General features: G+C 46.6%; 1 protein-coding gene across 1 annotated transcript in view; it reads right to left on the reverse strand.

Moving 5' to 3' along the window:
* Positions 1-23,131, reverse strand: part of GNB5 (G protein subunit beta 5) — a 31,024-nt gene that overhangs the window by 2,238 nt on the left and 5,655 nt on the right. Inside the window, exons 3-12 of the mRNA XM_074880093.1 lie at positions 19,957-20,068; positions 15,641-15,777; positions 13,903-13,944; positions 13,114-13,190; positions 11,463-11,595; positions 7,512-7,655; positions 4,292-4,383; positions 4,121-4,169; positions 1,401-1,497; positions 220-386 (exon numbers count right to left, since the gene is read on the reverse strand). Of these exons, the coding sequence (XP_074736194.1) occupies positions 220-386; positions 1,401-1,497; positions 4,121-4,169; positions 4,292-4,383; positions 7,512-7,655; positions 11,463-11,595; positions 13,114-13,190; positions 13,903-13,944; positions 15,641-15,777; positions 19,957-20,068 (1,050 nt within the window). The remainder of the gene's footprint in view (positions 1-219; positions 387-1,400; positions 1,498-4,120; positions 4,170-4,291; positions 4,384-7,511; positions 7,656-11,462; positions 11,596-13,113; positions 13,191-13,902; positions 13,945-15,640; positions 15,778-19,956; positions 20,069-23,131) is intronic.

Genomic DNA, 23,131 nt, shown 5'->3' on the forward strand with positions numbered 1-23,131 from the left:
TATTTAACCCATACATTCAAAATTTAACAGTTCTGCTATCACTTCGTGGGAATTTTTTAATTTGAATTTTCTGATCATGTTTTACGCTGTGTTTTTATATCCTTGTTAGTCCCTCTAGAGTCAATTTTCCTGTAACAACCCTTCCTCCCCGTCCCTTTTTTTTAAACAATCAAACAAACAAACAAAGAAACATCCAAAGTAGGTGCTCCCAGCACTTACTCGGAGAGTGTGGTCCCAGGAGCCCGAGCAGAATGCCGTTCCATCGGGAGAGACCCGCAAGGTGCTGACACGATTTTCATGTCCGAACAGAATGGATACACGGGACCCTTTCAGTACATCCCAGACATTTATGGTGTAATCATTATAGCCTGCAAACAGCAGGCGACCTACAAAGAGAATGAGATTTTACAAAGTGAGGCCTTAAGTAGCTAACACATCTTGACTTCCACAAGGGCCTTCTAGAGGACATTCATTCATCACGCAGTGAGCCACAACCCAGCTTTCCTGTGCCACCCTCTGCACACAGCAAGCCCTGACCACTGCTTCCCCCAGGTTGGCTGTGCTCCTGTTAGACACACTGCTGAGCTATCCGTACTAAATGCTGAACCAATTAAACTTTATTAGTTAAAAATATAGTTAAAATTGAGTTAAACTATGTAGAAACTGTTCAGTCATTAGAGATGGGGGATGACTCCAAATCACAACAGACTGAAGAGCACTTCAGCAGCTAATGCAGGGTAATAATATTTTGCTCAAACTTTAAGCAAGAAGTTGAATACAAATGGTTGAATGGTGAGTAGACAATTTGGTGATTCATTGTCCCCAGCAGGACAAGCTGAGGTGCTTGAGACATATGCCTGTCCCAGGCAGAGGGCACTTCACCACCCACTCATCCCCGCCCAGGGTGACTGAAGAAGCTCTGCATTTGTGTTGGGGCAGGAGAGAAGACTCGAGCTCATGTATCCAGATTTGTAGTGAAAAATGGTAATGTCTCTGTTTTCATGCTCCTCTAACATACTTTTACTGTCCATTAATCGTTTATTATCCTTTAAAAACTATGTAAGTGCGCTTAATAGTCTAGTTACATTTCGTGTTTCCTTTGAAATGTTTTTAATCATTATTGTGAAATTCTAGCCCAGTTGTAGTTAATGGCAAAGTATTTCCTGCCTTCAGTAGGGCCAGGAAAATACTTTTCATTGCTACAATGAAGCAATAGCCAGCTAGGTTACTTAAAGAGTAATTATTTTTAGAGGGGAAAAAAAGGCTTCCATGCATTAAAAGTTTCTTTTGATGCTTATTATTACTTTTAGTAACAAATGCTTTATCAAATTAAAGTCTCAAAATTTTACAGTTCCCCTCAAATCCCAACACTAAGATAACCTCCGAAGTTCAGGTCTCACCGCTTAGAGAGAAGTCCACACTGGATGCTCCAAAAATGATGCTCTCTTTGGAATAAATTGCTACTTCTCTGTCTGCACGAAGGTCATATAAACGACACTAGGATTAAAACAAAACCAGCACACATGCCTCAGTAAAGGCTGGAGTCAATGGCTACTGCATTTCATTGAAAAAACGTGAGCGGGAAGGACTGCAGCCTAACAGGCATCATGGGAAGCGGCTTCTTTCCTTCCGCTATTTCTGCCCGCTGTAGCTGGGACTCCTCTGGAGTCTAACAGGAATCTAAGCAACACAAGGCTCTTTTGTATAAACTGAGTTAAGAACTTGCTTTTCCAAACCACTTCTCTAAGCCTCCTGCCTGTCCTGCTATAAAGTGGTGGGCTTTGGACCATGGCTACCCACTGAAAGTCTCCCCACCGCGGTTTCCTACATATTAGGGCATCCTGCTGCTGAGGAGGTGCACAGAGAGACAGCCTCTAAAGACAACAGTTGAGCCACAGCTGGAGTCTGGGAAACAGAGGATTAAATCTCTAGTCATCTTTGAGAAAACAGACCACGTGGCACAGTGCTCAGACAGTCCCTTGGCACAGGGAAGCCTAGATGGTAGTCCTCGCTCTGGGTAAGACAGGATAGCAAACAGACCCTGCCCTCCCATGAGGCCTCTCTGTCTGAAAAAACCCACATGAAAATAATTCAAGTGAAATAATATATTTTTATACAGATCTTTGGTTTTTACTTCTCATGAAAAATCCCCAATCACCTCTACAACCTGCACTTCCTGTTTGTATCATTTGCCAGCATACTTAGGCTTGTTTAATGTGAAAACAATGTATACAGCCCAGACTTTGGTGCCATGCAGAAAAGCAGTCTGTTAGCCCTGAAATCAAAATGCACTTTTGAAACTCTTTGAACTAAAAGCCTTCCTCAATAAGTTAAGTTTAAGCAAACACTGGCCAGATGGGTTTGCTAAATATTAAGAATTCACTAATGAAAAATGGCTGGTATTCAAGCCTGCACATAAAGAAGAGGCTGCTTCACTCACAGGGCGGTGGGGAGCTGCCAGGTATGTGAAGTCCAGGTTTCCCAGTGCTCCACACTGATGAATATTTCCATCAGAGTGTCCTGATAGGGAGTCGGGGTCACCGCAGGTGACAGCACTGCCATGTGAGCATGCTTTTATGGTTTCCCTCCAGACAGTCAGGATTATCTGTTCCTCAAAATCCCTAAGTATATAAATCAGGTCAAGGATACCAGTCAGCATATCAGTCCATAATGCTGAAAACACCAACCTCTTCATTTAAAGAATGAAGTAGATGGAAACTGCCAAAACCTCCATCAAAAGTACAGAAATGGAATTTCCCATTCTCCTGCTCAAGTTGGGGGTGTCAGGAGTAGTTAAGAGAGAAAAAAAAAAAATCAAGTAAATTAATAAGCACAGGAGCCCAGAGCCTGTGGTACTGGGCATAAAAAGAGAGTGCTCTCATTAGAATTTAATGATGGACAATTTCTCCATCTCACTCCCTCAGCATTTCAACTGCTCAAAGTACTGCAGGCAAATGGGCAGAGAACCACTAGGCTCACCACAGAGCTAGAGGTATTAATTTATAATTAGAGCTTTTAGACCTAAAAGCAGTGTACATTCTCTCCAGAAGTCTTGGAAGGTCTCCACATCCAGTGAAGACAAAGGGAATGCTTCTATTGAGTTTAGCTAGTATTGGAGCAGACTCAAAACATGCTCTGAAGGCAAAGTACTTTAGAAAGAATCTTCACCCTCATGCAATTTGGTATGATGTTTGAATAAATTGGAGAAACAAGGTGCCAGGTGCCTAGCAAACATCTGGCTCTTGAGTTAACTGCCAGCTCAGTCCTGCAGGGCTGTGGTACAGGCAGAGCCTGGTCCCCCATGGGGATCCACCAGTTGCAGTGAGATCAACCAGCTGTGTGCATCACTTAGGGGCCCAAAGGCACCAAGAGGTTAAGTGGCATTTTTCACACGAGGCGCTGACCAGAATTACCTGTCAATGCATACTGTGGCCTTCCTAGCTGCTTGCTCAGAGATAAGATCCAGTAAGAGTTATTATATCATCTAGGATGACCTGGATGTGGTGGTGACACATTGCAGTGAAAAGCGCTGGCAGTGAGTCAGGCTGACAGTGAGGAGATGGCCCTGGCCAAGGCCACCCTGGGGCTGCACGCGCAGGATGCACAGAGCTGCAGAGGCCAGCTGACAGCATCTGCCCAGCTCCACGCTCAGCTCATGCTCAGCTCAGCTCAGCTCATGGCCCCTCCGCTTGCCAGGACACACGTGCTCGTGTGCAGGCTCCCTTCATGCCCTTGTGCTGTGCTGCTCCTTCTGACACGTTTCATCTGGTTCCTCCCATGTTGTGACCAACAACTACATGAAGCCAAATCTCTTCCAGTAAGACAAGTAATTTTGATCATGAAACTTCAAAACACAGAAAATCTGAAATTAATATCTGGACAGTACCTAATGTAGAAAAGTTTGCAGAAGTGACCTACAAAGTGTTACTAGCTTTCCCTATAGCATTATATATAGTATTTAATATGTATTATATTATAGCACAATTATTTCTGCAACTTTGGTGTCACAGGCCCAGTTTAGTCACTTAAAAGTCCTCTGTGGATGTGACCTAGTCTTTCAGGAAAATCTGACTTAGGAAGCAACAGAACTTCCCTAAATTAGGTTGCTGAATTAACATACCGTGGCATCATCTGAACCAGAGGCAAAAGCATCTCCACTTGGGTAATATCTGTGCATGAGTAAAAAAAAGACCAGAACACATTACATGACTTGGATGAGGTCAGACTTCAAAAATAGAACCAGTGCATTGCTCAACATTGCAACTGTGTCCTCTCCCAGAAACATACTGACCTGACACTGTTGATATCTGAATCGTGGGTTTCAAATGACTGGATGCACTGACCAGACCGCATATCCCAAACCATGGCTTTCTTGTCACATCCCTAATAAGACAAAAAAAATTCACCACAGCTGTGCAAATGGTGACATTCACTCCTCAAGTGCCTGACACACATCATCAAGCTGAGCTACATTCAAAGGCTCCGGACATCACAGCTCTGAGGGGATTTAACCAGCAAAGCAGCCCCAGAACTGGCTGCAGTGGTACCCCCAAGCCTGGTGCAGTTGCAGGAGGAGCTGGAGGCTGGAGCCGCAGCGGTGCCGCAGCCCAGCACGGGCACGGCGCTGCCGTGCAGCACAGAGGGGTGCAGACGGGCCTGGGGTGTTTGCTCAGGCAGTCCCATCCCAACCAGCACGCACAGCCCTGTTCCACTTGTGCTGCTGCTGTACCTGCGTCTGCAGTCCCACCACACCACAGAGCTGCAGAACTGACTCATTCCCTTACCACTTAACGTGCCCAATATAAAAAATTAATACCCAGCATTTAAAGTTTTATAACTAATTCTTTTCATATACTGAAACAGAAAATGAAATAAGTGCATCCGGATGGTCTCTTGCCCAGCCTCCTACCAGAGTTAACCCCTGCCGTGGCTCTGCTCCCACATGCTCAGTGGTGTGGTTGGGATGAGAAAAAGAAGCGTAACAGCATTTCATTTCACTGTCAAGCTCTAACCTGCCCTTCCAAGCTGTGCTTTGAAAAGATCATTTAACACTCAGTGCTTGCTGCGAGGTGCTCAGCACCCTGAATGCTTTGGGCAAGGGGCTCAGCCCACATAGTTTGCAACGTCCTTGGGGCAGGAACCACCTCATACCCATAGGGCCACGCTCTCAGCTGCGATGTCTCGCTGCTGTCACAACTGTGGTGACAGGAAAAAGAAGATGGACTTTTCTTTTAAGACTCATGGGAGATTTTAATAAATATGACCCTGCTGAGGGCCAGGCTGTAGGTAGGCTCAGCTCCAGGGGGCTCAGCCTCTCTGAGGCTGTGGGGAAAGCACAGGGCAGGCCAGGCAGCTGCTGCTTCTGCTGAGCTAGAGCATCCTGCCCAGCAGACCGTGCCACACGTTATTTATTTTTAAGCAAATATGATTGCTAATTAAATTAAACGGTTTCTTCACAACTCGCATCTTTCTCTCTCTTTTTTTTTTAAATTCTCTTGTTATTTCAAAGAAGCAATGTTCCTTTGTACCAACTTGTGGTTTCTGTGCAGGGGAAACCAAACAGGATAGAAAACCTTTTGGACTCAGCATATTTCCCTCTCAAGCCCCACCACAGCCCAAGCTCAGCCCTTTGTATTGCTTCCACATGCACTGTTCTTACTGACCTCTCTGGGAATTTGGAGGTAAGACTAATCTGACAAGCTGGTGCTTTGACTCCTAAGGTTTTGAAGGAGAAACCAGCAACAACCTGCAGAGACGGGCCTCCAGAGTGCTATCCTACTGGCCCGAGGAGCAGCGCTCAGAGGGCACTGAGCACAACAGCCCAGGACACAGGCCTGAGATTACCCAGGAGGGCTGGGATTTTCAGTTAAGTCGTTAAATGTAACAGCACCCAGTCTACCTGCTGATGTATTGGCACTGCTTATTCCAGCTCAAGGTTACCGTATTACACAGGCACAATAGACAGGGAGTCTCTCTATGCCACCAGACCTTCAGGTTGCACTGTTTTGGCTATACCTGCATTGACATGATACAAGACAGATCTTCACTGAAGTGGTATTTTGCATGTGATGAAGTAAGCAAGTCCCTGTAAGCACAGACATGCCCAAGCTGCTACATTAACACAAGTATGACATATCCTCTTAACAGTACCATAGCTGCTTGCGATTCTTTGCCCTATAATAAGCTGAGCTGTTCTCAGGGAGAATGAATCTATCCTTTCTGGGAAGCAAGCTCAGTGACAGGAAAGCCCGGGAGGAGTAATGCACTCGGAATTAGCTTTCAGTCACGCTTCGGAGCAGCTGTGCTAGCAGCAGGCAAACCGGGCCAGCGTGCTGGGCTCTGCTCCTGATGGGCCAGCCAAATTTGATAAAAGAGCCGTAACAGAAGAGGCCCGGGTTTATTGTGTAGGGATGGGACCATGACTCCGAGCACAAGTGGAATCCCATAATCCATGGTCAGCATCCTCTGGCACAAGGGCCATTTCCATCAGCAAGCACAGAACCAGCCTTGGGTCAGCGTTGGTGGGGCTCAGAAACCAGGTACCTTCAGCAAAGCTACTGGTAGCAATCTGTCTCCAGTAAGAGAGGTCATCTCTCAGCTTCTGCCAGCTCTCACCTGCACACTCAATTTCTGATGTGGGAAAGACCAGGACCATCTCAAAAAGTCGCTGAGCCCCATCCCACTCACCTTTATGCCTTGTCTGCCTCACTGCCCGGCTGCATGCCAATGGCTCATCTGCCCAGGAACAGTGATTCCTCAACAGCAGGACAAGATTTGAAAGATGCCCTAGGTGCTTTCTCAGACCAGTCCTGCAGCCCCAGTGAGGTTTCTGTGTTCCTCTGGGCCAGGACAGGGAACAGGCAGTGTTCAACTGACGAAGGGGCTTTACATGCCTCTGGTACCACTGGAAGGCACAGGGGACTCAGCAACAGCTGAAGATGTGGCCACACCTCATCTCCCTGCTCCAACTTGTACAAGAGTTTAGCCAGCGTCCAAGCTACCCCCTGGTTTCTGGGGAGCGGTTGAGGGACATAGTGGCACGCACGTTATTTGCAGCCCCACTTCGATGCCCTGAGCAGCCGCCTGGCACACCCTGTCTGGCTCCAGAGAGCTGGGCACGAGAAACAGCCAAATGCGGGAAGCTGTCTGCTGTGCCGGGCTCCTATCCACAGGGGCTCACACCTCGTCTGCGGTACCAGCCCGCTGCTCTGACTCTGAGCCTTTCCCTTCCCGGGAGAGGCGTTGTTTTGATCTCTGGATGGGTTGCTTTGGTGTGGGGTGGAATTTGCTAAGTAAGCAGAACTGCAGTCAGACTGGCTGGGTGGGTTTGACCCCACAGTCAGGGGTTTAATTTGCTCCAGCTTGGAAAATGTGCTTGCAATGAGTGGATTGTACTGGGGCTTCCAACACATACTCCAGCACTCTCTCAATAAGATCACGAGCCTCTTGCTTTACTCCTTTTCCCTTCCACGTTCCTCAATTTTATATTATGACAAGAAGCTCCTGCTTACCCCAGAGACAAATGTATTTCCCGTTTCAGAAGGGGCCAGGTCCAGGCACAGGACATCAGCTCCATGACCATGGAAACTCTGTAGAAGCTGCCCACTCTCAACATCCCACAGAGCACAAGTTCCATCTCCACTTGCTGTCAGGATCTATAGGATGTGGCAAGAAGAGTCACAATACAAAAATCAGCAGATGATCTTCAAGTTCACAAAGAAACTACTGACTTCCTATATATACACCAAGGACAGTTCTAATTTAACTAAATATTATGCAAAAAATCAAAGCCATAAAGACAATTTGAACCTAAGCACAGTTTATGTTTTTTATTCCTAAGGAAAGAAGTGGAAAGGAGAGCTGCATTGACACAGCTATACCTATACAGTGTTTCAATAGTGGTCAGTTTTGTGCAGTGGGGTTTGGAGAACTGATGGCAATAAGGATCTGCTGGCATTTCCATATCCTCCAAAAAGGAGGTAGAACCAGAATGGTATTCCTGCCTGCCTCTGTATTTAACCCTATCCCTATTTAGGCTGCTGGAATTCAACCCGGGTAAAAAGAACTGTTGGAGTTAAGTACACCTGTTTAACACTCCAATTTTTTTTTTCTGCTTGAAATAGCCAGGTTAAACCCAATTAATTGGGCTTAAGACATGGATTTTCTGAAAGGGAAGTAAGCCTGTCTAGACAGTTGTTTGATAAGTCCATCACCTCTCACTTGTCCAAAACCATTTGCGTGTGAAAGGGCTTAAACATACACTGGACCGAACACAGCTCAGAGCTTCCCTCATCTGCTACAGTGCTTGTAGAAAGCACATGTGATCAGCGCTTGTTATTGTGGCTAAATCCTGATGATGCTCAATTGTTCAAAATTTCCCCTTGGCACCCGAAGCTGTTATGCAATCACAAATTCTGTAGGTTGAAATGGGCCCTGTGCACTGGCGTGGAAGGAGGCAAGGACGAACTTAGGAGGGCTCTCAGTCTTGTACACAGGTTTTTCTCATGGTCAGTGAAGAAACTCAAGGGATCCCAGTGGGTAGTTAGAAAGTTAAAAAGAAAATACTCTTCAAGAAGAAAATGATCACACAATCATGAAACCATTCATAGAGTTGCATAAAGGTTAAACACTGAATGTGTTTGACAGATGCTTCAAAAACTCCTCCCATAAACAGAGGTCTGCAAAGCTGCAGAACAGACTGTTCCGAATCCTGCAGTAGACACTATACTCTGAGATGATAATAGCAGAAGAAAGTCCTGACTTGTCTTTCTGGCCAGATTTTGAGTCTACATCAATGAACTTCTCTGTTTTGAGGAATATTTGTACTTGGCTGAGGAATGAAGACTTTCAGCTCTGAGGATTCGCTCTTGTAATAGCATGTAAAAAAGATATGAGGGGAATAGGAGTAGCTAAAGGTGTAAGGGAAGGGTCTGTTGGAAACCCAGAGCTGCAGCTAATGCTTAATTGTTACGGACTCAACTTCAGCGTATTGCTATTGAAAACAAAACCAAACCAAACCAAGTCAAAAACCCCCCAAAAATCCAAAACCAGAAGGGAATTAACAATCAGACTCCGGCTTGCTGCACAAGGGGCTCCGGCAGCGCTGGATGGGGATCCTCGCCTGGCGCCTGGCGGCAAGAGGCAGCACTTGCACAGGGCAGGGGACAAGAGGGACACAGCTCCTGCTCGCCAGGAGCACACGCACCGGGGCTGGGAGCAGCGGGCAGAGGGGCCACCCTCACCTCTGCCTCCTCCGCCACCGCCACAGGCCTCGTCCTGCTTCTCAGCCCCGCCGCACTGGGAGCATGGCTGCCTGCCCTGTGCAAAAACACTTGAGATCCCAATTAACTGTTGCTATTAATACACATGGAGCATTGCCACGTGGGGAGCATTATCACACCGCAGAGCTGCAGATACCTAATTTAGGAAGCGAGGCTCCCCCGCTCTCTGAACACTGAGGTGGGGGAGGCTCTTTCTGGCAAGACTGATTTGGGGCACCAAGAATGAGGGGCGCACATCCCCCAGCCCTGCAGCTCAGCACTTGTCTCAGCCCAGGTGGGAACGTGATGAGGAGCAAGGATGGGAGGGACCCTCTCTTTCAGCACCCACACAGCCTGACAGTGGCTTTAATCAATGATGAACCACCACCACTCCTCTTTCCATTGCAACTCCTAAACTCCTACCCTGTCTTTCATTCCTCTGAGAGAAAACAGCTGTAGTTTAAGAGAGCAGCCAAGGCAGAACAGCAGCATTCACAGCACCCAGCAGTGGGTGCTGGGTGCTGCGGGGGCACTGGGCTGGGGACACCTCTGCCATGCGCTAGGGCTGCTCCACGACAGGTACCACATCCCTCAGTGACACGAGCCAGGAGAGCAGAGCTGCTCTGCACACAGCTGGGAAAGCTCCTGCACAGTGTGCTTGTTGCAATGTGTACCTGCAGTTACTGAATAATTTTAATTCTGAGGCCATTAGGTAAAACAAACAAAAAAAAAGGAATCTGGGACTCTCTAGGATGCCTTACGTAACAGGGGCCCAGCAGAAGCTTGACTAACGCACTTGCTTGTAATATGCAGTGCTATAAAAGATCACTTATAAGCCTATCAATCACAAGAAAATTTCTTTTTAAAGTCTTCAGAAAAATCTCTGAATCACAGAATGTAAAGCACCTAAATCCACTGTGCTATTATTTAACAACAGTAATACATTACCTTCAATATCAATGCAGTTTGCTGTATTTAATACGGAGAAAAAAGACCCAACTTTTCTTTCTTTTTTTATTATAAAAAATAAGTAACTCTTTTTCCTTTCAGAGGATTTAATCACAACGCATATAGGTACGAACAAGAAAAGAGAATACTGGTTTTCTATCTCATCAAAAACATTCCATTTAATTTACAGACTGCTCCAATTACACAGGGCTCCTGCACAGTAAGGTCAGGGCTAAACAAGCCTGAGTGCTGGGTACCTCCACCACTCGTTTCCATGGCAATGGACTTAAATTAGCACCTCGGAGTCATTATAGAAACCATAGAAGGACAGACAACAACATACTCTCGGGCATCTCATGTCCAGAAATAGAAGCAACGAGAGCTGATATTTCCTTCAGAAGAGCTCTAAATATCTGGAATAAGGGAACACGTTATACTCTTTCCAGCAGCTCTGCTGACACAGAGAGGAATGCTGAGCAGAGCTTCAATTCAATTCAAAAAACAGAAAGGACAAGGGGATTATCTTGGCTCCTTTCATCACCTTTTGTGTTCCTGGTGAAAGAGATCTTTGAGATATTCACTACAGAGGAAGGCTGGCCTGGTCTCAGAAGATCTGCATTTGGTTCCTGGCTTTGCCATCATCTCCCACTGTGGGCCTCTATGCTCCAACCCCCCAGCTGCGAGACAGGGATAGCATCACTCCTTTCCTTCAAGGGAACACACCACTGCATGTACAGACAACAGGGCTGGCCCTGTGGGGCCATCCTCAAGCTTAAATATCTTACTTGGTACAAACTAAAAATACTAAGAACGAAAGGAGACGCAAAGTTGGCTGGACGTCCAGGATAAAGCAGACAAACAACACATTCTCCATCAGCTGGCATAGCACATACCCAACCCAGTCCTAGCCGAACTGGGTTTTTAACTACTTGTATTAGTTTGAGCTCCTAAAAGCACAAGCCAGCACGGACCCAGTGAGCAGAGAACACACAGGTAAGAGCGAGCTCCCTCTGCAGAAGCGACAGGCCTTTGCAGGGTGCAGGCATGACAGCCTGGCCACGGGCTGTGACAAGCATTTCCTTAGAGAAGCTTTTGCAGCACCTTCACTGCCCCCAGCGAGGGTTGTCCAGCAGCCCCCTGCATGGGGCAGGACACAGCCCTGGGTGCCCCAGGTGCAAGGACTTGCACCGCGTACGAGTGCAGCTCATATAAGGTGCTGCTGGACGGTGAGCAGCGGGTAGGGAATGCATTTACCTGCATGTCTGAGTTAGTGAAGCTGCAGGCAGACAAGTAGTTTGTGTGCATTGCAACTGATTTCTTCTTTGCAGCCATATTTTCATTTTTGTCAAATGTCAGAGGGTACACAGAACACTTGTTGTCCAGGCCACTAAAGAGAGTAATAATAGCAGTAACAGAGAGAGGAGAACTGGTTAAAACTGCAACGACAAAAGGCGAGTGGTGATAAGAAGGAAACCACCTGTCAGTGCTGCGCTGCCAAACCCTTACAAGTACCGACTTCCCTGTATTGTGCTGTCCGGGATCTCCCCGTGCAGGGAAGCCCCAGCTGCCTCACCAGGCTGGCTACTTTACAGAACTTCAACAGCTGCGCCTCAGTATTTTTTACCCTCATCGAGTTTATAAATGGCACTGAATGAAACCTCACGAAAGTATAAACTGGGAGATGACATAGCAGTCCCCTCAGGGTTAACGTTTCACATACAGCCAAACTGCCATTTTTCTGTTGACATCTGTCATGCAAGGATCAGCATTTAAGCATCATTATTTATCTACTTTAATAAATTTGACCTCTTCCTATGGAAGAGACAGTATAACAAGTAGTGGGTGAGAAGACAGGGTTTTTAGCAGAGTTTGGAGAAAAGGCAACAGAAGCACTGACCTCTGTAGCTGGTGTGTCCCTCCTGGACAGTTGCACCAGTTAAGCTGTGTCTCCCAGGACAGATGTGGGACTCTTTTCTAAAAGGTCTGACTTGTGTCTGACCCTTTTCTAGAGCCATAGTAGGTCAGCCCTGCCCTGGTCCCTCGGATCCCAGCATACCACCAGGTGCTGGTTCTGTGCCTTATATTACATGCACAGAGAGCACTTAACTGGCAGCACGAAGAGAAATACAGAATTAGGTAGTGCAAGCAGTCTCTCTTACAAGTGTGAAGACAAAGTTTTCTTGCCATTCTTCGAGTTTTAGTCAAAAACACAATTTCCAGACTTCCTCTCCACACACATTTATGGAGTCTGCCTGTCTGTCTCACTCTGTTGCTTTCTAGATTTGCAAGCTGCACAGCAAAGTCTCCCTTTGTTCCTTTCTCTTGTCCCAAGCTTGCTTTGTCTGTTTGATCCACCCAGTCCCTTTTTAAAAGATGTTTTGCCAACATCTCATCTCTTTGTTTTCTCCCCTGCATAAACTCAATTTTTTCAAACCTGAGCTCTCAAAAAACTTGGAGAAGATTATCAAGGATGAGGTTACTTCTCCCCACCCCATCTTGGCAAGATCTATTCATGCACTGGTAGTCATTAATGACTAACCTTCTCTGCGTTGTAGAAGAAAGAGTGCAAAGTGAGAACAGGATTAAAATCCCTCTCCCTTAGAAGATATATCCAACACACACAACCAAACTGGAACAGGGAAGTCGCATGCATGCAGAATTCCTAACCCATGATATAAATGCTGAAAGAGGATTATTTTCCATGCTTACACAAATGTTATTGCACTGAAGTCAGTGGAGATAACGTGTACAAGCCATTATGGGAATAGAATCAGAGGCACTAAATGTAGTCCTTTCACCCACAACTGAGGCACGCAAACTTCTAGCTGTCAGCATCTGAAGGCACTGGGACACCACTACAAATCAAGCTTCTCTGTGTAAGCAGCTGTGGAAACTGGGAACTTACCCGCAAGCAATGGCACATCCAGATGGGGCGTATGCACACGCCATCACCCAGGTACACGGCATCGTCACTGCATGTTCCTGAAACACAGTATTTCTTTAAACTCAGATGTCATTGTTTCTCTAACTGGTGCAAGGAAAACAGAGTAAAGTAGTATGCTGAGTATTTCTGTGGGACATTCTTAATCACGTGTAAGGCTGGGACAACCCTTACTGCAGAACCCAGCAGAGCAGCAGGAGGATGGCTAGTCCCTCCCTGACACTTTCCACCTTATTCATGAGCCTCAAACTGATCAGAGAATGTTTTATCTAGGTTATTCATGCTGTAAAAGGTCCCCACTGCTGCATGTGTAAAAGTGAGTCACAAACAAGCTGTTTTTTCTCAGTTGTGTGGAGCAGGGTGCCACAAGGCAGCCCTGGCAGGACTTGGAGGAGCAGCGGCACCATTTCACAGTGAACACCACGGCTGAAGGATCCCGGGTGATCACACATGGCACCTGGTGCAGGGGTTACCCAGGGAGGAGCCCTCCCTGTCAGCAAAGAGGCTGGATCAGAGCCTCCCACTGGAGACCACAACAAACCCCAGTGCCCTGATTGGGACTTTGCTCAGAGACAGGTCAAGGGAGGTGGTTTGCCCTGAGCCCCTTTGATTTGAGGTGCTGGTGGAGGTTTGCATGTTACCCCATCGTCCCGCTGCCTCCTGTGACACCTGTAAGCCCTTCAGCCCTTCATCTTATCCCATCATCGTTTGCCCTGTGTACAGAAATCTGATTTTTGCTGAAGTTTCACTTACCTTGTTGGTAGTGAAGGAATCCCACACAATCACCTTCCCATCCTAAATGAAAGCACACAGAGAAAAATTGAGGCCTTCCAGAGACATGGCTGTCAGCTGACTTCCCAGATTTGGGGAAAACTCTGCTGTTCCTTTCCATCCCCCAGTCTGTTATGTCATGAAATTTTTGTCTCCTTTTTAATAACAGCACAATGGTCACTGCAAAGCACCGAGGGGACACTCAGTAGTGCCAGTTATGTCTTTGACCAGAAGAAAAGCGTATCTCCTCCTCACTGAGATGACTGATGTTGGCTTAAAAGACTGATTTATTTTTTTATTTTTTTCCCCTTCCCTTTTAGCAGGTTTATGAGAACTCCTCTCACTTGCAGCACATGCCACGGACAGGACCATCTCCTGAGGAAACTGCCACTAGTGAGCCCTCACATGCCTCCTTTCATCCACGATGTGTTTCTCCCAGCCTGTAATCACCACCCGCCAAGCCAGCCACCCCTCCCAGGTGGTATCTGTCAGTGGCTCAGTACCGGGCCTTACAAATACAAGAGGTGACCTGTATTACAAATCACTTGCCGAGCTGGCAGCACTCATGAGGACTATTTATGGACGTTGCACTGTTCATTCATCTTCCCTTTCCTGTCTTTTCCTGGTTTTCCCTTTACTTCTCACTACACTTACTTAACCTTCAATTATCCATTGATACAATCTGCTAAATAGCCATGGTACGAACCCTCCACAGAGAGCTACACAATCGCTTTGTGTATGCCAGCTACTTTGCCTTATGTACATAATATTGTTACCCTCCCCATATCATGAAAGCAAAATGTTTATTACTGAGCAACAATTGTTGCTGTACCTAGACTCACTACAGTTCTTAAAATAGAGTAAAAAATGCAAAAATGCATTACAACTTGCCTGTTCAGCCTTCTGATCTATACACTGACATTTTAACCACATTAAAAAAGTGACATCAATTATTTAAAATTATTCTCTTTGCTGAGATCACCATGAATGGTAAAACTCACAGTAACTGAAGGTGGCTTGCAATGCAGATTGCCTATTTTTATCCCTCAAGTGAGACCCCTGACAGATTTCATATAGGTCAATGAACAGCTGTGAGATGCAACAAGCTCGCTCACTGCCATACAGGGCTCAGAATGAACCAGGGGATCTAGAAAGTAATTATCTCATTATCTCCTCCAGCTCATGAGACTGGTCTTGAGCAGGTGCTAGGACTGTTTCTCAAAATGGCCAAGTAAATGCAGTAATTTTGGCAGGATGTTTGAGGCTTTCAAGGTCACACCAATCACACAGACTGCAGAAGAAATTTCTGTACACAGAAATCTCTAGAAGAATCAACACTTCTTCCCCTCCTTTTTTGTGATTATTTTATCTGAACACATAAACTGAAATCATTACTAAATATTTTATCTGTAAAGAACAAGGAAATAAAAGTGGCCTCAGGTAGGTTCTCTCTATTTTCTATTGTAGCAGGGAATATGGGGAAAATCTGCATATGACTGGACAAGAAATATTTTGGGTATTAGCTACAACAGGTGTAGTGATGATCAGAAGCTTGGATTTATGCTCTCTGAAAAAATACATTACCAATGAACTGGTTTAAGGGCATCCTGAAAATATTTACACCATACACAGGTATCGTCTGCAAAGAGTGGCACATAGCACAACCAGATTTGTATAGTGCCCAACAGTAGCTTGGAAAAACATCTGCCCAACAGCGTACCTGGGAAGAGCTCACAATTCTTCTCTTGTCTTTGCACCAGTCCATACAGAGAACCTTATTTCCGTGGCCCTTCAGGGTCCTCCTGGTCTTCATCACGAACTGGCCCAGTGCCTCCACACGCTCTGCCACCTGATGAACTGCAAACAGCTGATGGTTAGAGCACCCTGCATCAAAGCTCTGCTCTGGCAAATGTCTATGTTTATGAGTAATGTCACTTGGAGGAATTAATCCATGAAGTTTGAGTCTATGGTGCAAGCCAATGAACTCTGCTTCAGAGCTGGCAGGTGGTAAAACCAAGGTGGGTGGTGTATGAACATATTCACCAGATAAAGAGAAGGATGAATTCACTCAGGGCTTGAATTCCAGAGCTGTAGCAGCTGAAGTTCTTGCAGACCATCACACCCAAGTATAACTGGAAAAGAGATTACCCCCTTGCCCCCTCTTATTGGGAAATCCTCAACCTAACTGAGACTTGAAAGCGCACAGACAGCCTCCAGCCTAACACATACCTCAAGGTACTCAGCAGAAGTGAAGACCACTCTGGGTCTTGGAGGAAAAATCATACAAAAGAAGAGGGTAAGCATCAAATCTCCAAAGCTTCAATGGTAAAACACTTGTTCTGGATGCGAGACTCCCAGCTGCAGTCAGCTCTCGGCACCGCAGTGGTGGTGCAGTGTGATACAGGTACTAGCCACTGGCTCTGGAGACTCCTCTGCTGAGCCATCCCTTCTGGTGGCCAGGGGAGCACTGAGGGCCAGGACACAGCTCTGAGCGAGCAGGGAAGCTTGGCATTCACTCTAAGAGTGCGCTACCCAACTTCTCAACAGCGTCTATGGACATTGAGGACTTTGCGGGTGGGTCAGCTTTTTCTTTCATGGGAAAGAGAAACAGGGCAGGCAAGCATCCTCTGGTGGAGAAGTCAGTTCTTTCACACCTCATTTAATAGCGGTACTTTCAGCTGATATTCTTAAAAACCCAACAAATTTACATTTCCAATTGTGCAAACTCACTTTGACATAAAATTCATCCCACTGCAGCTGATACAACTAAAAGGTGTCTCATGTAACCCCGATGCCTCATGCTGGGGTTATCTGCACATGGCTGGGAGAAGGCATCATCTGAGGAAACCTATCTGCTCTGCTTCAGCGTTGTTCACCCAGTGTGGAGCTTAGTAGGGCCATGATGTATCTTGGCACCCTGCGGCAGCACTGACACATTTCACACAGAGGATCAGGGAGGGTGGGCATTGCTTCAAATGTCACAGCAGAGTAGGGGTCCTGGGGTAGGAGACCCTGGCACCAAAATTAAAAATTAGTCTGTCTAGAGAAGAGATAATAGGACCCAGCACTTCCCTGTGTTGTGTGTTTGTCCACACAGACATCTAAGATGATCCAGCTGCTCTCAGCTAAGGGGGCAATGCCTGACTCAAACCTTTTGAAATAATGCAGAAGCTCACATGCTTTAATGAGCTGGTGGAGGAAATCTTAAGCTTTTCCATGCCATGCTGGAGACTGAGCTCCACATCCCACATGGCAGGTGATTGCTCTGGAGCTGCATTGCTGCTTCACCCTTCGTCACTTTTCTAGAGCTGCAAGAAAGCTCAAGGGCTGTCACAGTGAGAGAGCAGGCATCCTCAACTTTGAGATCATTCCCTGGCACGGGGTCAGGGCAGCAAATTCTGCCTAAGGCAGATACTGATTTCTAGTGGATTAACTGTTCAAGAGTTGTCTTTCAAAACCACCAGCCCCACAGGCTGTGCCAGAATAATGTTCTCACCTGAAACCTCTGCTGGACCAGTCTCACCCAGCCAGGGGACAAGTGCTGTCCACCATTCCGGACAATTTGTGCACACCAGCTCTAACAGAAGGTCAGAAGCAAGTTTCTGAGAAAGTACCATATAAACCCACTGAGGAAAAGATACATTTCCTCCTACTTCTGTCCATGGAAACATGCCAAATGATCCAATCAAAAGACATGAAAACACAGGACAGGAGGTTATTATGGCAGCTGGAAAGATGCTTGTGTCCAGAACATATCTGAAAAAACAAATGTTTCACAGACAATGGACAAAGTGTTTCCATTATGTCAACACAGCCGAGAGCCTGTGGAATTGTCTGGTTTAGCCTTACTGATTCTCTGAGGACGCTTATCTCCAACCACAGCCATAATAATCCTGCACCTGCCTAGCACAGGTTTTAGAGTCAGATAATTATTTTGAAGCATTCTCCAGTATTGTTTCAAGATAGTTTAAAATTATGCACTCAGGCAAGTAGATCAGATAAAGCCATAAGTAGCTTGAGTGGGTTTACAAAGGTCCAGATATAGCAGGCTATTTTTCTAAAATTTATGATTTGATGCAGATTATGACTTGATGCAGATACTACTGGGTCATTGATCTTTTCTGTGCTGGAAGTCAGTTGGTCCTAATGGTCTCTTCTGACCTTAAAAATTTATGGATTGCAGGAACAGAACAAACTGTTTTATCTACACCTAAAATTTTAAGCGATAGAATCGAATCCTTAAAATTGTAGGATTGCAAATGAAATGAACGTTTGGTATTTCCTTTTTCTATCCACATTTTTGAGAGCTGCTGTTCAAAGCCCGTTGAACAAATAAGGGCAATTCTAGTTCAGCCAGCTGTTTGTTTTGGGAACCATAGAGGGAAAATCATGATCAGAGCAAAAAAATGCAAAAGATACAATTTTAGATTAGGAAAAAAAAAAAAACAACCAAACTGAAGAGATACTTTATACTGAAACTTACAATCTCTGCAGAAATAGTTGTTGGGGAAAATTTAAGTGCAAAAAAGCTCTGATACAGAATCAATGCTATAAAACATCATGAGGGAGCATTGTTCTACAGCAGCATAAGACTTTTGTCTTGGAAATCACATCACGGCTATGCAAACACAGCCTTCCAATGTAAATGTACAGCTTTTACATGTGACAAAGACATAAATATCCTATGACCATCAATGATACACACAGTTGTGGTATCACTGCAATCGTAAGTAAAACTCTTTGTGAGCAAAAATGGATTGAAGCAATGCTTAAGAGATCTGTTAAACAGAGGCCCCACTACTTCTGATACAGAAATTACACTGTAGGAATACAATGATTTATGGTAACGTTTCTATAATGATGCCATCTCATCTGTTTTAACGATTCCTACTAATAGGACACCCATATAACATATGATTGTCTAATTTAGACAAGAAAATGCTCTACTTGCTCCAGAAAAAAATCTTTTAACCCTCCCCCACCTGAAATTTTAGAATGTTTGCCAGTCCTGCAGTTACAAAACACTGAGAGCTAAATCACTGGGTACAAGCTCAGATTGCTTTTCAACATTTAAGGCACCAAAACAGACAAAATAGAAGTTTTAACGGCCCGCTGATATCTCTACTGAAGTGAGCTGTATGGTTTCAGAGGAATACAGTAATTTACATATTTAAAAAAAAAAACCCTGCAATATATATCATGGTAATTATAAAAATGAAATGATGAGAAAGATTTTTATGCCTCAGGACAGATGAATTAATACCTGTTTGAGAAGCTCCATGAAAATAAGGTTAGCTTATTTTTTCCTGACAGGGGCGGGGGGGCGCGGGGGGGGCGCAGGGCTGGGATCTGTGCCTGGCATTTCTAGGACGGTACCAAGAGCCGTGGCGGTGCCCGGTCAGGGTGCGCTCTGCGCTGCAGCCCGGGCACTGACTCAGCCGCAGCTCTGAATCAGCACCGGATCCCCGCAAGCTGTTCCCTCGGCGGGAGGCGGGGACGGGAGCTGCTCCGTGAAACACTGTTCCTTTTTGACGCCCTTCCACCTTGGGTGAAACCCCGGCCTCGCTAACGCAAAGTCCCATTCCTCAAGGCGGGGTTTAATCTTTGTTTCTGGCACTAAGATGGACCTAAAGCGACGCAAAGAACTCTCGGCCCCGCTGCGGGGGTTATTTCACCGTCTCTCCCTCCCGCCCCGCGCCAAGGGCAGCGCGGGACGCGCAGCTGCGTGCGCGCAGCCCGGGCCAGGCCGGGAACCCCCCGCGGACGGGCCGGTGCGCGGCCGCGGGGCCCAGGGCGGCTGCGCCGCGCGCGCTCCCCGCCGCTTCCCGTTTCCGCCGGCGCGGAGCCGCGCAGGGGTGTTGCGCGGCGCGGCGGGGCGCGCAGCCCTCCTGCTCGCAGCGGCCGTGGGAAACCGACTGCCGGGCCGCGATGCCTCCCGCCCCGCTCCGCGCCGGGCCCCGCCGGTGCCGCTCCCGGGCCGGAGCCGCCGCCGTGCCCCGGCGGTGCCCGCGGCCATCGCGCCCCGGCCCCACTCACGCTCCACGTCGTGCAGCTTGGCCCGCTCCTCCTCCAGCTTGCCCTTCAGGCTCTCGGCCTCATTTTTCAGCGATGCCAAGGTCTCGTTCTCGCGCAGCCCCTCGGTTGCCATCTTTGCAAAGGAAGCGGGGACAGAGAGGAGGATGAGAGCGGGCGGGAGGAGGAGTTTGCTCGCCTGGCTCTCGGGGATGCTGCGGAGGCTCCTGCTGCCTCAGCAACGGTGCCGGAGCCGGCCCGGGCTCCCTCCCCCTCCCCACGCTGACGTCCGGCCCTGCCTGGATGCGCCTGCAGCCAGCACCTGGCCGCAAAATCACCGGCAGCAGCCCCTGCCCGAACCCGCATCCCCGCTGGCCTCGGGGCAGGCACCTGGGACCAGCCTCACCTCCTGCCCTCCTCAGGCTCCCCCCAGCAGGCAGTCGCTGTACGTCCCAAGCCCTTGCCACAGCCCAAAGGCTTCATTTCCCCAGAAGTACATGCAGAAGGGTGTTTCTGCTTTGTACCCAAATTTCTTTGTACTAGAAGTTGCGCGCCCTTTGGGAAAAGAGAAAAAAAGTCAGCGGTCGGCCCGATGGTATTTTAAAATACCAGACTGGGAAGACAGATCCCATCCAGGCTTAGCAAATCCCAGCTCAGCTCCATCATTCCCTTATACCCCTATGGGTAGGGGACACCAGGAGACTCAATCACACAGGTGGTCTCTGGCCCAGCTCCTGCGCCAGCAGGACAGACGCAGTGGTGTGGACCCTTCTCTCCTCATTTTAAAATCCAGTGTTACCAGAATTTCCTTCCTTTTTTTTTTTTCCCCTTAAAGCCACCTCTTTCCCCTGCACACAGATAAGCACAGTAGGGTCTGTGGCCTTCCCAGCCCTTGAAAAGGACCAGTTTCCAAAACCCCAAAGGGAACAAGGAACCTTCCAGTTTGGTGTGAGCCTGGGGCCCAGCTCCACGGCTTTGCCTGGTGGCAGATCAGGAACATGTGCTGGGCACCCGGAGCAGCTGACACTTCCAGAGAAAGCCGTGGCACATGGCCTTGCAGCTTTTTGTTCCCTGGGAGTTCCTTGAAAACGCCCTCTTCTTGTTACAGTAACTGCCCTTGATTTACACGGAGTAACTTTGCTCATATTGACTCCCATTGTCCCCCTTTAGCCAGAAAACTGACATTCCAAGGGCTATTGTTTAACCTGGAGATGTGCCAAGACTGGAAAGGAAGATAAGAAAATACTTGTTTGCAGCTGCTGTTTAGACTCTGGGCACATCCTGGACACAGTGTGAGTCTTGGAGAAAATAAAAAAATCCTTTCCCACACTGGGCTTAGCAGCAGTGTCACTGTCCAGCTGGGACGCAGGGGCAGAGCTGCTGAGCTGTCACCCTGGAGGCTGAATTCCGGCCCTGGTCCAGCTGTGTGCTCCAGGTCTCTGGTAGTCAGTGGATCTGCAGGCAGCTGCTGGGTTACTTCGCTGGAGAGTCAAATGCAGGGGCTCTACTTCCAGTTGTCTTTGTCTGTGGAAACTGGTGTGACCTAAACCCACCAGCCTGATGGCCATGTAGGCAACCCTGAACTTGAAATTTTGAATCCTGAACTGAATTGGTCCAGCTACATCCTGTATCACAAAAGAAAACATAGGCAGTATAATCTATGGAGTTCACATACTGCTGGATATGGGAGCATCCTTCAAAGCCCCTCAGAGTAAACAGTACATTGGAAATGCCTTCCATCACACTGACAGTGCCAAGGAAATAAAAATTCAGTATTTTTAAACTGATACCAAAAGAACAAAAAAAAGCATCTTTCAGCAGGAAAGTGACAGGAAGCTTCTAGTGTGTTATCTTCATGTCTGAAAAACTAAACCTCCTTACATTAAAATCAGTAATGCAGCTGTGTCCTGGGGGAGTGGCAAGGGAAGATTTTGAAGAGAAAACCATTTTTAAAGGATTTTAATCTGTGACAAACACCCTGTTTCTGACACCTGATAAGCGTGAAGGGGGCCAGAAATTAAATCCAACAAAAACCATAGGAAATTTCTTTGCCTTGATAGGGATGCATCAGCTCTGAGAAATGTGGCTTAGATAACACCTGTATGTCAGATAGTTGGCACAGTTCTGACAGTGAAAAACCCAGACTTTCTTGCCTTACTGATGTGAACACTCTCACTGCCTTGGGGAACGGGATTAAAAAGTCTATGGTTTGGGAACCATACATGTTCAGACTGATACACGATACAAGTCCTGAGATGACAGGGATAAGCAGAACCACGAAGTGAAAGAGCAGCTTCTACTGAACAGAGTAAGCTATACAAGTTTGTGATACATAATGTGTATTTCATTAGTTTGAATAGAAAAGTATTAAGCTCATCTGTCCAAGCTGCTTAACTACCCATGTAGTTCTTGGCTAACTATGCAAAAAACCACAGGTTAGAGTAAGGCCATTTGGGAGCTTTAACTAATAAGAACCAGGGTTGGATTAATTTAGAGGATAACATAGTACTAGGTCAACTGAAAAAGAAAAAAATATTACTATTTAGTAAACAGTCAAGGCTTTTTGTTTCTCACTTTTCATAAAATCTAACCATACTGAAGGCAATGTACTTTTAACAATGTATTAGCAATTGCTTTAAAAAAATTGTAAGTAGTAAACAATTTGTTAACACATGATTAGAATTCACTATGCTGAAGGCATGTTTAATCTGAAATGGCAGTTCAGTCAGCAGCTGTGGATAAAGTATAGGTTATCTTAGTCTGGTCTCTGCTTTCAGGTGAGTTTCAAAACACATCAGCACAGGACAAAAAGCTGTGAAAACATCCTGCACAGGAGCTCTGGTATGTGGAATATATGGAAAAGCAGTAACAAGTAACTGAACTCAACTTTGTAACGTTATGATCTGTTAATTGTGCAGTAACGACTGGCACATAAAAGTGTTTGTTGCTGTGGCTTCATACTGACCACCAGCATTCCCTAGAAAGCTGACCACTTACAAACTGGCTGCTATGTCCTCAGCAGCAGTGAGCTTCCAAGTTGCCCATAAGCATCTTATAAAACAGCTTTTTTCCTCTGACTCTTCCCAATGGAGCAAAGGCAAGCTGACCCATGGCTTCATCTATTTTGAGGTAACCACTCTGAAAGCAGTCAGCTTCCTATAGGTCATTATTCTATGGAGCTGCTACAGAAACAGTAATC

Source organism: Strix uralensis, chromosome 11, assembly GCF_047716275.1.
Source record: "Strix uralensis isolate ZFMK-TIS-50842 chromosome 11, bStrUra1, whole genome shotgun sequence".
Classification (NCBI taxonomy): Eukaryota; Metazoa; Chordata; class Aves; order Strigiformes; family Strigidae; genus Strix; species Strix uralensis.